Source organism: Aquarana catesbeiana, linkage group LG04 (genome assembly GCF_042186555.1).
Source record: "Aquarana catesbeiana isolate 2022-GZ linkage group LG04, ASM4218655v1, whole genome shotgun sequence".
NCBI classification, from domain to species: Eukaryota; Metazoa; Chordata; class Amphibia; order Anura; family Ranidae; genus Aquarana; species Aquarana catesbeiana.
In genome coordinates, this window is record NC_133327.1 from 565,228,327 (window position 1) to 565,240,932 (window position 12,606).

The 12,606-nt window shown below is 45.8% G+C and overlaps 1 protein-coding gene across 1 annotated transcript in view; it reads right to left on the reverse strand.

The window, feature by feature from the left end:
* DESI2 (desumoylating isopeptidase 2) overlaps positions 1 to 8,408 on the reverse strand; it is a 28,374-nt gene extending 19,966 nt beyond the window's left edge. Inside the window, exon 1 of the mRNA XM_073628025.1 lies at positions 8,061 to 8,408. Within this exon, the coding sequence (XP_073484126.1) occupies positions 8,061 to 8,099 (39 nt within the window). The 5' untranslated portion in view covers positions 8,100 to 8,408. The remainder of the gene's footprint in view (positions 1 to 8,060) is intronic.
* Between the last annotated feature and the right edge of the window lie 4,198 nt (positions 8,409 to 12,606).

Sequence of the window (12,606 nt, forward strand, 5' to 3'; positions counted from 1 at the left end):
CCTGAAGACAAAAAAATGGTTAACAATAAAGCACAGTAAACGGTAAAGTATAAAAAATTGCATACCTGAAAAGCAAACATGATAAAACATAATAACAATAAAACATTGCAGAATAGAATACAGTAAAAAAGAGCAGAACACCAGAGAGAGAATAGAGAGAGAGAGAACAATAAAACGACAACTATTTTTTTTTATTTTTGTTTGTGTTTTTTTTTTTTTTTTTTACACTTTTTTTTTGTAACTGTAACTTTTATAACTGTAACCGGTTCCAGGTTCGGGTCTCTCAAAATGCGATGGCATCTTGGGAGACCCTGTGAAAGTGTGTCCTAGTCTGTGCAATGCTGTACCCTACGCTAATACTCAACTAGTGAATGGTAGCGTTCAAAACATTCACCAATGCAAAGACCAGGATTATCAGGACAGGAGGGACAATAATAGCGGGTGTCACGTCTATATACGCGCTTGCTGCAGACACATCTTTTTTGGGGGGGTTCATTGGGTAGGGGTACTCGGGAGGACATATAAATGCCTCTCATGCAGCCGACTGCATTTGGTTGGGGATGTGAATGGGGGAAATACGGGCGCTGCAGAAGTGGTGGGTTCCCAATTAGGATTGGCGAATGCAGCAGGAAGGGCACTATGGGCACGACGGGCCTGTGTTTGTCTTTTTGGTGGCAGCGGGACACTACTTGTGCTTGCCACCTCACCAGCTTGAACTGCACTTATGGGACTCGCCACGTCACCAAGTGTTACTGCAGTGCTGGTATGACTACGACTGGGGTGTACTAGGCCGCTGGCGCTTGCCAGTTCACCAAAACGCTACAAAAAAAAGTGACAGTGATCGATCGATACTGCACTTGGGTGGGCTGGGCTGGGCCGGGCGGAGGGGCAAAACGCAGGTGCTAGCAGGTATCTGGGCTGATCCCACTAACACTGCGTTTTTGGGAACCCTAAACTGCTGGGGATGCTAGTATAGATCTGATCGGATCAGATATTGATCCGATCAGATACTATACCACTAAGGGAGGTGTACGGTGTGTGCGTGGGTGTTAGTGGTACTGGCGCTAATCTGACGCTGCTTGGGGCTGGTGCTTGCCAGTTCACCAAAATGCTACCAAAAAAACTGTTAGCAATCGCAGGGATCAGGCCTGACTCTGCGAACGCTGCAGTTATGCGTTTAGTGCCTTGTAAGTGACAGCGATCGATCGATACTGCACTTGGGTGGGCTGGGCGGAGGGGCAAAACGCAGGTGCTAGCAGGTATCTGGGCTGATCCCGCTAACACTGCGTTTTTGGGAACCCTAAACTGCTGGGGACGCTAGTATAGATCTGATCGGATCAGATATTGATGTGTTCAGATACTATACCACTAAGGGAGGTGTACGGTGCGTGTACGGTGCGTGCGTAGGTGTTCGAGGTACTGGCGCTAATCTGACGCTGCCTGGGGCGACGCATATCACCGCCGGGCGATCAGGGGGCTAAACCTTTATTCAGTAATAAACGGCGGGTGCCCTGACACTAAAAAAAATAAACAAACTAACCAGCGTCACCCGTAACAGTTATACGGTGATCAGTGGTGAAAGGGTTAACTAGGGGGCAATCAAGGGGTTAAAACATTTATTAGGTAGTATATGGGGGTCCCTGTCGCTATAAAACGCTGACAGCGAACCTAAATATTTACGTTCCTAACTAGCGTCACCAGCGACACTAATACAGCGATCAGAAAAATGATCGCTTAGCGACACTGGTGACAGGGGGTGATCAAGGGGTTAAAACTTTATTAGGGGGGGTTAGGGGGGTACCCTAGACCTACAGGGGGCTAATACTAACTGTCCTACCACTGCTAACTGTCACAAACTGACACCATGCAGTAATCAGGAAAAAAACAAAACAAAACAAAAAAACCTGCTTGCTGTCAGTTTGTGACAGGGGGGGGGGGGTGATTGGGGGGGGATCGGGGGGCGATCGGGGGGGGATCGGGGGTGTTTAGTGTGCCTGGCATGTTCTACTGTGTTGTGTGTGTGTTGGTGCACTTACATGTCTTCTCTCCTCGGTGCTGGAACGGAAACTGGCCAGCCGAGGAGAGATGACATCACATCCTCTGCCTCTGTGTACTATACAGAGGCAGGGGATGTTTCTCATTGGCTGGGAGCGATCGCGAGGGGGGGGCCACGATCGGATGGTCTCCCCCTCGTCTCTCAACTCTCCCAGCCAAACGCCGACCGCCGATGGCACCGGGGGGGGGTCCGATCGGACCCCCCGCCCGCGGGAAGGCAATCACGTACCAGGTACGTGATTTTGCCTGCCCGTGCCGCTCTACTCACGTATATATGCGTGAGGCGGTCGGCAAGTGGTTATACATACAAGTGAACTGATTGGAGGTTTGTTTTTAATAAATGTTTAAATGTAAAAATTTTTCTGTATCCCTTATTAAGGCTGCTTTCACACTAGAGCGGGCAGGCGTTGACGGTAAAACGCTGCTAGTTTTAGCGGCGCTTTACTGTCATTTTAGCGGTGCTATTCGCCTGCTAGAGGAGGGCTTATAACCGAGCTAGCGGCCGATGAAAAGTGCCCATGAAGCGCCGCTGCTGAAACGCTTTGCAGGCGCTTCGGGAGCGGCGTGCATTCATTTCAATGGGCAGGAGTGGTGGAGCAGTGGTATAAACCGCTCCAGAGATGCTGCTTGCAGGACTGTTTTTTAACATCCTGCCAGCGCATCGCCTCAGTATGAAAGCACACAGACTGCAGGGGAGCCGTTTTGCAGGCACTATTTTTAGCCCAAAAGCGCCTGAAAAATGCTCCAGTGTTAAAAAGGGTCTAACTGTTAGATTTTATGAGATGAAGGGAGGAAAAAAAAAAAAAAAAACGGCATCACATATCGGCCGCCGCGATTTCTAAATATTGGCATCGGCCAGAGAAAAACCCATATCGGTCGACCTCTACATTAAATCCCATAGAAAATACATGGAGGGAGCTGAAGGTTTGAGTTACCAAACGTCAGCCTCAAAACGTTAAGTCTTAATGACTTGGAGAGGATCTGCAAAGAGGAGGAGTGGGACAAAATCCCTCCTGAGATGTGTGCAAACCCAGTGCCCAACTACAGGAAACGTCTGACACCTCCGACTGCCAACAAGGGTTTTGCCACGAAGTACTAAGCCATGTTTTGCAAAGGGCTCAAATACTTATTGCACTAATTAAAATGCAAATCAATTTATAACTTTTTTGAAATGTGTTTTTCTGGATTTTTTTTGTTGTTATTCTGTCTCTCACTGTTAAAATAAACCTACCATTAAAATTATAGACTGATCATTTCTTTGTCAGTGGGCAAACATACAAAATCAGCAGGAGGATCAAATAGGATGATATTTGACAGGCTGAACTTCTTGCTTTGCATCTTTCTTTCTCTAGGTGTGTACAGCTAATACAGCTACAGAGAAAGGTGACCTAAAGAAAAATGAACACGCTGGGAAACTGCTGACAGAAGAGTTGAGTAGTTGCAGGGACTGTTTGGGTATTCTGACAGCCGTGGACGTCATCTGCAAACATACAATAATCGCTAAGGGAGATTAATTTTTCTGTTTAGCGTGGGTTAAGGAATGTGTTAAGACTTATCTCATTCAGCCTGTAGGCTGAATGACAAAAATTGATGATTTTTATGGCCAACTTCATACTTTAACCACTTCAATACACTGCATTTTCGCCCCCTTCCTGCCCAAGCCATTTTTCAGCTTTCAGCGCTGTCACATTTTGAATGACAATTGCGCGGTCATACAACACTGTACCGAAATGAAATTGTTATTTTTTTCCCACAAATAGAGCTTTCTTTTAGTGGTATTTGATCACCTCTGCGGTTTTTATTTTTTGCGCTATAAACAAAAGAAGAGTGACAAGTTTACAAAAAAACACAATAATTTGTACCTTTTGCGATAATAAATATCCAATTTTTTTTTTCTTTAAAACAAATTTTTTCTCAGTTTAGGCCGATATGTATTCTTGTACATATTTTTGGTAAAAAAAAAATCGCAATAGGCGTATATAGATTGGTTTGCGCAAAAGTTATAGCGTCTACAAAATAGGGGATAGATTTATAACATTTTTATTTTAAATTTTTTTTACTAGTAATGGCGGCGATCTGCGATTTTTATCGTGACTGTGATATTGCGGCGGACATATCGGACATTTTTGACAAATACTTGGGACCATTCACATTTATACAGCGATCCGTGCTATAAAAATGCATTGATTACTGTATAAATGTGAGAGGCGGGGAAGGGGTTAACACTAGGTGGTGATCGAGGGGTTAACTGTGTTTGCTAGGGAGTGATTCTAACTGTAGGGGGAGGGGACTCACTAGGGGAGGAGACTGATCAGTGTTCCTCTGTACTGGAAACACACCATTGGTCTCCTCTCCTCTGACAGGACCGTGGATCTGTGTGTTTACACACACAGATCCACGGTCCTGCTGTGTTACCGGTAATCGCAGGTGCCCGGTGGACATCACGGCCGCCGGGCACGCGCACCGGGTGCTTAGTGACACGGTGGGCGCGCGATCGCCATCGGTGACGCGCGCCCCCTGGTGGCCTGGGAAAGTGAGGCCGTCATATGACGCCCGCCTGCCACGAGAGCTGTGCCACCTGGCTGTCAATTGACGGCCGGCGGTCAGCAAGCAGTTAAAGAATAGAAGACACCATTTTGCAAAACCGTTCCTTGAAAAAAAAAAAAAAAAAAAAGTAAGGCCCCTTTCACATGTGCGGATCCGTATTCAGCCATCCGCTTGCACAGCAGGGATCGCTCCGTTGATACCCGCCTAGCCGGTGGATAACAAGTCAGTCTCTGCACACTGTGCAGGGACAGACCTGACAGATCTCTGATCTCCTCTATGGGGGGGGGGGGGGGGGGGGTATAGACGGATGGAAAATAGGCTTTCCATCAGTCTGGATTTTGCGGAGTGGATCGGGGCAGATCGGATGTCAGCGGACATGTCACCCGTCGCTCCATAGGAGATGTATGGAGCGGCCGTTCAGATCCGCTGAAAAAAAAACTGACAGTCGGATCTGAACGGTCCGCACGTGTGAAAGAGCCCTTAGTCAGTCTGAGATATTAAAATAGGACTATAGGCAAAACATTTTTTCATTTTGGATAGAGTAAGGGAGGGTTAGAGCCCCTGTAAGATTTTATTTTTGTCATCTGTATCCTATTGCAGAAATTTCCCTTCACTTCCTGATCCACAGCCAAGCAGAAAGGGAGAGGAAATCCCTTCCTGAGTTCTAATACTCTCCGCTCTATCCAAAACTAAAAAACATTTGGATTTAGTGTTTACAAGTTAAACATTTTTTTTTGCTAGAAAATTACTTCTAACCCCCAAACATACATATATACACACACACACACATACATACATGTGTGTAAAACCCTAGAGAATAAAATGGCAGTCGTTGCAATACTTTGTCACACAGTGTTTGCGCAGCGGTCTTACAAGTGCACTTTTTTGAAAAAAATACACTTTTTTTAGTTAAAAAATAAAGATAAAAGAGTAAAGTTAGCCCAATTTTTTTTTTTTTACTTTTTAATATTGTGAAAGATAATACGCCGAGTTAATTCATACCCAACATGTTTCGCTTCAAAATTGCACCCACTCGTGGAATGGCGACAAACTTTTAACCTTAAAAATCTCCATAGGCGAAGATTAAAAAAATTCTACAGGTTGCATGTTTTGTTACAGAGGAGGTCTAGGGCTGGAATTATTGCTCTCACTCTACTGATCGCGGCGATATCTCACATGTGTGGTTTGAACACCATTTTCATATCCGGGCGCTGCTCACGTATGCGTTTGCCTCTGCACACGAGCTCGGCGGGATGGGGCGCGTTTAAAGAAATTTATTTATTTTAGGTTTTTTTTTTTTTTTTTAAAGAACAGTGTGAAAAAAAAAAAAAAAAAAAGTGTGTCACTTTTATTCCTATTACAAGGAATGTAAACAATCCTTGTAATAGAAAAAAAAGCATGACAGGACCTCTTAAATATGAGATTTGGGGTCAAAAAGGCATCAGATCTCATATTTACACCAAAATGCAATAAAAAACAAAACAAAACTCTTTAAGAGCTATGGGCGGAAGTGACGTTTTGACATCACTCCGCCCTGCAATGGTATGGAGATGTGTGGGGGCCATCTTCCCCTCACTCGTCTCCATACCAAACCAGGGAGAGGACCCAATCGCCTCCACCGCTACCAACGGCTCCGGTAAGTGGCGGAGGGCACCAGAGAGCGACGGGAGAGGCCCTCTCCTGCCGCCGATAAAAGTGATCTTGCTGTGATTCCGCTGCAGAGACCACTTTTATCTGAAACCGGACCGCTCGCTGAAGAAGAGGATACCGGGGTTATGGTAGCTAGCTGCTGCCATAACAATGAAAACCCTCTTCAAAGTGCCGACGTATTCCGGTCCAGAAGTGCTTAAGTCACTAGTAAGGCTGTGCAGTTTTCTTCCTCCGGTTCTTCGCCAGGCACTAGCTCCCGCAGTTGTGTGAGCTCCGCTCTCTGCCGGTTCTTTTATAGACATAGGTGGTGTGGGCATCCGGAGACCACGGGCCCTTGTGACATCACAAGGGGCGTGGTCTAATGACATCACCGGGTGGGCATGCCCCATGTCTATAAAAGAACCGGCAGAGAGTGGAGCTCGCACAATTGCGAGAGCTAGGGTCGGGAGAAGAACTGGCAGCGGAAGACGACATAAGCACAGTGAGAAGAAAATCGGAGGGAGAAGAGACACTGGAGCTGCTTTAATAAAAGGACTTGGTCAAAAACCTCAGGTGCTGGCTTTATTTCTTTTTGGGTGAATGGGTAGGGGTACAATGTAAAAGGGGGCTTCCAGATTTCGATAAGCCACCCCGCCCAAAAAACCCCCACATCAGCATGGGGACAAGGTGCTTGGGGGGGGCAGAGCCAGACCGCCTTGTGTCGGATCAGTTAAGGGAACCATTGATTTATACATGTCATGCGACATGTGCTCCCAAAGTCAGAGTGTATGTCGTACCAGTGTGGAAGTCTGGATCCGCTAGGTGCTTGGAATGACACCTGTCTCAGCCAGCCACTGAGAGCATGAGACTGCTGCTCCCCGCCCCTCCACAGCTCAGTGCTCCAATGATCGAGGAGGAGCATAACGAAGAGCTGCTGATTGAGAGCAGCTCTCTGCTCAGGGAGCTGTGAGAACCGAGCCATCTGCGTTGTTCGAATGCTCGGTTGTCAGTGTAGAGGTGCCGGGGGACAGATGCAGCATCGGATCGATGCTGCATCCACCTAGGTAAGTATAAACCTGCAAAAAAAAAAAAAAATATTCCTTTTACTTTTCTTTTAATGTATTCCCTGCATTAAGGTAAAAAATGTCCCGGTGTTTGTATCGCCCCCTCACCTCCCTTTATACATACATGAGTCTTATCTCAATCCAGCACCGTCCCCATCTGCAATGGCTCTCTCCTCTCTCTCTGCTCAGAGGCAGCAGCAGGACCCATTGGCTCATGCTGCTGTCAGTTAAATCCTGTGAGCTGGGGGTGGGACTGAGCCGTGCTGTGTGTCAATAGATGCACTTAGCCCGGCGTAGGATTGAACCTGCTGGTGTGCCCCCATAGGAAGCGGCTTCCTGTGGTGGCACACTGAGAAGAGGAGGAGCCAAGAGCGCTGCGGGGGACCCAAGAAGAGGTTCAGGGCCACCAAATCATTGTATAGAGCAGGCATGTATAACATGCTTGTTGTTTTAATGAAATATTAATGACCTTTTACAATGAATGAATCAAGGTAAAAAACACACTGACTTTAGAACCACTTTAGGTCAACATCAACACATGGCTCCTTGGCAAAACACTAAAAAGGAAGGCATTAGAAGCAGCAGTGAGGAAGAAGTAAAGTGCTTCCAGAGAAGTGAATGTCTCCAGAGGGGAAAGCTTCCCATATAAGGAAATCCCAGGAAGTAGACAGAACAATGGGCGTGCAGCCCCCATAGACACACTGTATATACACAGGACAGGAAGGTGCAGCAGAGGTGGGGGATGTGCCGCTCCTATACACTCACCATGTCATATACATTAAGGATGACAGGCTGGTTGGCCATCTCACCGCCTGAAGCAGACGTCTTCCTGTGCCTCGTCCCGGGGATGTGGTGCCGTGCCTGCCGGTCACAGCTGTGCTCTTGTCAGTAAGGGGCGGCAGACTGGGTGTCCGGTCATGTCAGGGCGATGGAGGGCAGGGCTGTGTATAGAGGGAGTTCACACGGGACTAGAACACAATATTAGGAGAGGCCTTGTGAAGATAATTTGAAGCCACATCCTCTCCCCGGCTTCCAGTCAGCCTCCCGTTATAGTAACATGACTGGGATTAAACAAGGACTACGTCAAGCTACTTCCGGTCCAGCTAGTCACGTGACCATCGCCTTGGGCAGATCGGAAGCGTGCGAGGCAAACGTGTGCACGCATGCGCACTGTAGATGTGGGACTACCTGGGTGGGAGAGTGGAATCCTCGCGTAGGAAACGGTTGCATACTGTAGTTCCTGAAGCATAGAGCAGTAACCTATATTTATACGCAGGGCTTGTAAGCTTTTGCATGCTCTTAGAATTAAAAAAAAAAAAAAAAGAAGTACTATAGTTGGTCAGAAGGATATTTCACATTAACAGACGCACATAATGCTCTTTATAAGACATGCCTGTTGGTGTGGGCTGTGAGGAGGCGAGGTTTAGTGTTTTTCTTTGTTTTTATACAAATATCACAAAATTAAATCTAATTGAACTTCATCCGCTTTCCGACCGTATAACATATATCTATATATACAGCGGCAAGGCGGCTTTCCTGAGCTGCGTCGTGCATGTACGTACCCAGCACTTCCGGGTAGGGGGCATGCGTGTGTGCCACTGGTGACCCGGCTCGGCTGTGATTAGACGCAGATGCCGATCAACTAAGCACACATTTAACCCTTTGATCGCCCTAGATGTTTAATGGTAATAAAGTGATTTCGTGCTTCAAATCTATCACATAAAAGCATATATGTGCATACAACTGTATAGATAAAATGTGTTCTACGAATATAAATCAACAGTGCAAACATATAAAGTGCTGATAAAAGTGATAATTCAAAGTGTTGGTGTGCATAAATAAATGAAAAGTTCATAATGTGTTTCATCCACTGGGAACATGTGTTGGAGGGGAGAAGTGATGGTGATATCCTTAAAAATGAGGGGATCCGGTGAGACCGGGCTCTCTAAACTCTCACCTTAAGTAAGATGAACTTAGGCATCAAACAGGTTCTGTATTAGATGTTGTAATTCAGGTAGGGCTTCTCTGATGATATAGTGATCCTCCCGATATATAAACCTATCAAAAAGATGGAAGGGAGGGGGGTGCGGGTTGCCCACCTGGGCTCCACCAATCCGGTAGGATGTATAGGGAAGGGAGAGAGAGAGGCCTCCAATAGTGTAGTAGAGTTATGTAAAATAGAGTTTATTAGAGTAATTGGGTGGTCTCTTACATTAAAAACGAATAAAAACAGCATGGATTACAAAACGATAGATCAGAGCTGTTTTTAATCGTTTTTAATGTAAGAGACCACCCTATTACTCTAATAAACTCTATTTTACATAACTCTACTACACTATTGGAGGCCTCTCTCTCTCCCTTCCCTATACATCCCACCGGATTGGTGGAGCCCAGGTGGGCAACCCGCACCCCCCTCCCTTCCATCTTTTTGATAGGTTTATATATCGGGAGGATCACTATATCATCAGAGAAGCCCTACCTGAATTACAACATCTAATACAGAACCTGTTTGATGCCTAAATTCATCTTACTTAAAGGGGTTGTAAAGTTATTTATTTATTTTTTTTTAAATAACAAACATGTTATACTTACCTTCACTGTGCAGCTCGTTCTGCACAGAGTGGCCCCGAACCTGGTCTTCTGGGGTCCCTCGGCGGCTGTTTCAGCTCCTCCCCGCAAGCATTTACCACCTTAATGCGAGCTCCCTCGCACGGTGGTGAGTGCTTGCGGGCGCGCTCCCGTGATACAGCCGGCGGCTATAGCCGCTCGCTGTATCACTCGGCCCCGCCCCCCGGCGCGCCGCGTCATCGGATGTGATTGACAGCAGCGCGAGCCAATGGCTGCGCTGCTTTCAATCCATCCACTGCAGCCAATCAGCGACCAGGCTGAGCTGCAATGAAGCTGACGAGGACGAGGAGCGAAGATTCGAGGCGTCAGGTAAGTAAAACGGGGGGCCTGGGGCCGGCGGTACTGTCAAAAGTTTTTTCACCTTAATGCATAGAATGCATTAAGGTGAAAAAATTTTTACCTTTACAACCCCTTTAAGGTGAGAGTTTAGAGAGCCCGGTCTCACCGAATCCCCTCATTTTTAAGGATATCACCATCACTTCTCCCCTCCAACACATGTTCCCAGTGGATGAAACACATTATGAACTTTTGATTTATTTATGCACACCAACACTTTGAATTATCACTTTTATCAGCACTTTGCACTTTATATGTTTGCACTGTTGATTTATATTCGTAGAACACATTTTATCTATACAGTTGTATGCACATATATGCTTTTATGTGATAGATTTGAAGCGCGAAATCACTTTATTACCATTATTATGTTGAGTGTATGTGAACACTTTTGATTTTGCTGCAGTCCACAGAGACATCATCACCATTTATACATTCTTTCACCATTTTACATTGAGTTATTGTATTCTGGTATTGACGCAATCCGTAAACTCAACATAGCGTGAGGGACTACACTACAATTTCTTAGCCCTAGATGTTTAACCTCTTCCCAGCCCGTGTCATTAGCATAACTCCCAACTTTTTGAGATGGGAACAAGGAACATCTATTAGCAAAAGTATGTAGGCACAGGACACACGCCCCCTTAACCACTTGCCGTGTAGTAAAATGACAGCGGCGGGGTGGCACGCTCGTTCTGGGACGACGTCATATGATGGCGCCCCAGAACCGCCGCTCTCGCACGCAAAAGGACACAGCGCAACCACCTGATCTTGGTAAAGAGCTGATGATGCGACTCTTTACCCATGTGATCGGCCGTGTCCAATCACAGACGGTAACATGTAAACAAGAAAGTACCATTTATCGGCTCACATTGACAGAGTGTGGGGAGGAGAGCCGATCAGCAGCAACTCTTTGCAGGGGAGACCTGTACAGGTAATCAGGGCACTGATCATCAGTGCCCTGATTACCCTGAGTACAGCACCAATAGTGCCCATCAGTGACATCTATCAGTGCCCATTAGTGCAGCCTTTCAGTGCCTGCTCATTAGTAGAGCCCACCAGTGCCGCCTATTAGTGGCACCTATCAGTGCAGCATATTAGTGCCTCCTAATCAGTGCCGCCCATTAGTGCAGCCTTATCAGTGCCACCTCATCAGCTCACATCAGTGAAGGAGAAAAATAAATTGCTTATTTACAAAATTTACTGACAGAAAAACTTTTTTTTATTTCATTTTTTTTTTTTTTTTAGCAAAAAATAAAAAACCCAGCAGTGATTAAATACCACCAAAAGAAATCTCTATTTGTGTGAAAAAAAAATATAAAAATTTCATATGGGTACAGTGTTGCAAAACAGCGCAATTATTCAAAGTTTGACAGTGCTGAAAGCTGAAAATTGGCCTAGGCAGAAAGGGGGAGAAAGTGCCCAGTAGGGAAGTGGTTAACCACTTAAGCCTCGGAAGGATTTGCCCCCTTAATAAACAGGCCATTTTTTGCGATACGGCACTGCGTTGCTTTAACTGACAATTGCGCGGTCGTGCGAAGCTGTACCCAAACAAAATTGACGTCCATGTTGATGGGGACAAGAGCCTCGTCCCCACAACCCTGCTCACATGCTCACCCTATGCTGCACTTTTGTATATGGGATTTATAAGGGGGTGACTGGAGTGCTTTCACTTTTTTCTACATTATTTTAATTTATTTTGTATAATTCTTTTTTATTTTAATTTTTTTTTACATTACTGTATTGCCATTACTAGGGGGCTAACAAGCCCCCTAGTACTCTTTATAGAGACATCGGGGGTCTATTAAACATTGGGGGGGGGCCCAGAAGGTTGCCCTCTGGGAGCCCTATAAAAGTGATCAGGCTGCTTTAGAGCTGCCTGGTCATTTTTATCAGAAAGCCTTTCGCTCTTAAAGCTGCTGTCAAGCTCACAGCTGCAACAGCAGTTGTATGCTTGATTATCACTTGAACCACTTGTTTACCATGGCATTTAGAAACCTACTTTGGTAGACAAGTGGTTAAACATGGGGTGCTTTTCAGTGCAGCACATTGGTGTGAATTGAAACAATAGGACATAAGACAAATAGCCTTGCCTATGTGTTGGGCAAGGCTGCCCAGTGCAGCCTAATGCATATGGTGTAAATGGGCCCAAGTTGTCACTGTGATGGAGATGTCCCTATTAATGATTTCTTCTCTATTCCTGTTTTAGTTACAACTCAAAACTGCTATTAGAGTGATTGTGTTTACCTAAACATCTCAGATTCTTGTGCATTATTTGAATTGCATAGCATTGGGCTTCTATTAGTGGTAATTAGCCCCCATGCATGGGGCTCAGGTATTTAGCTGT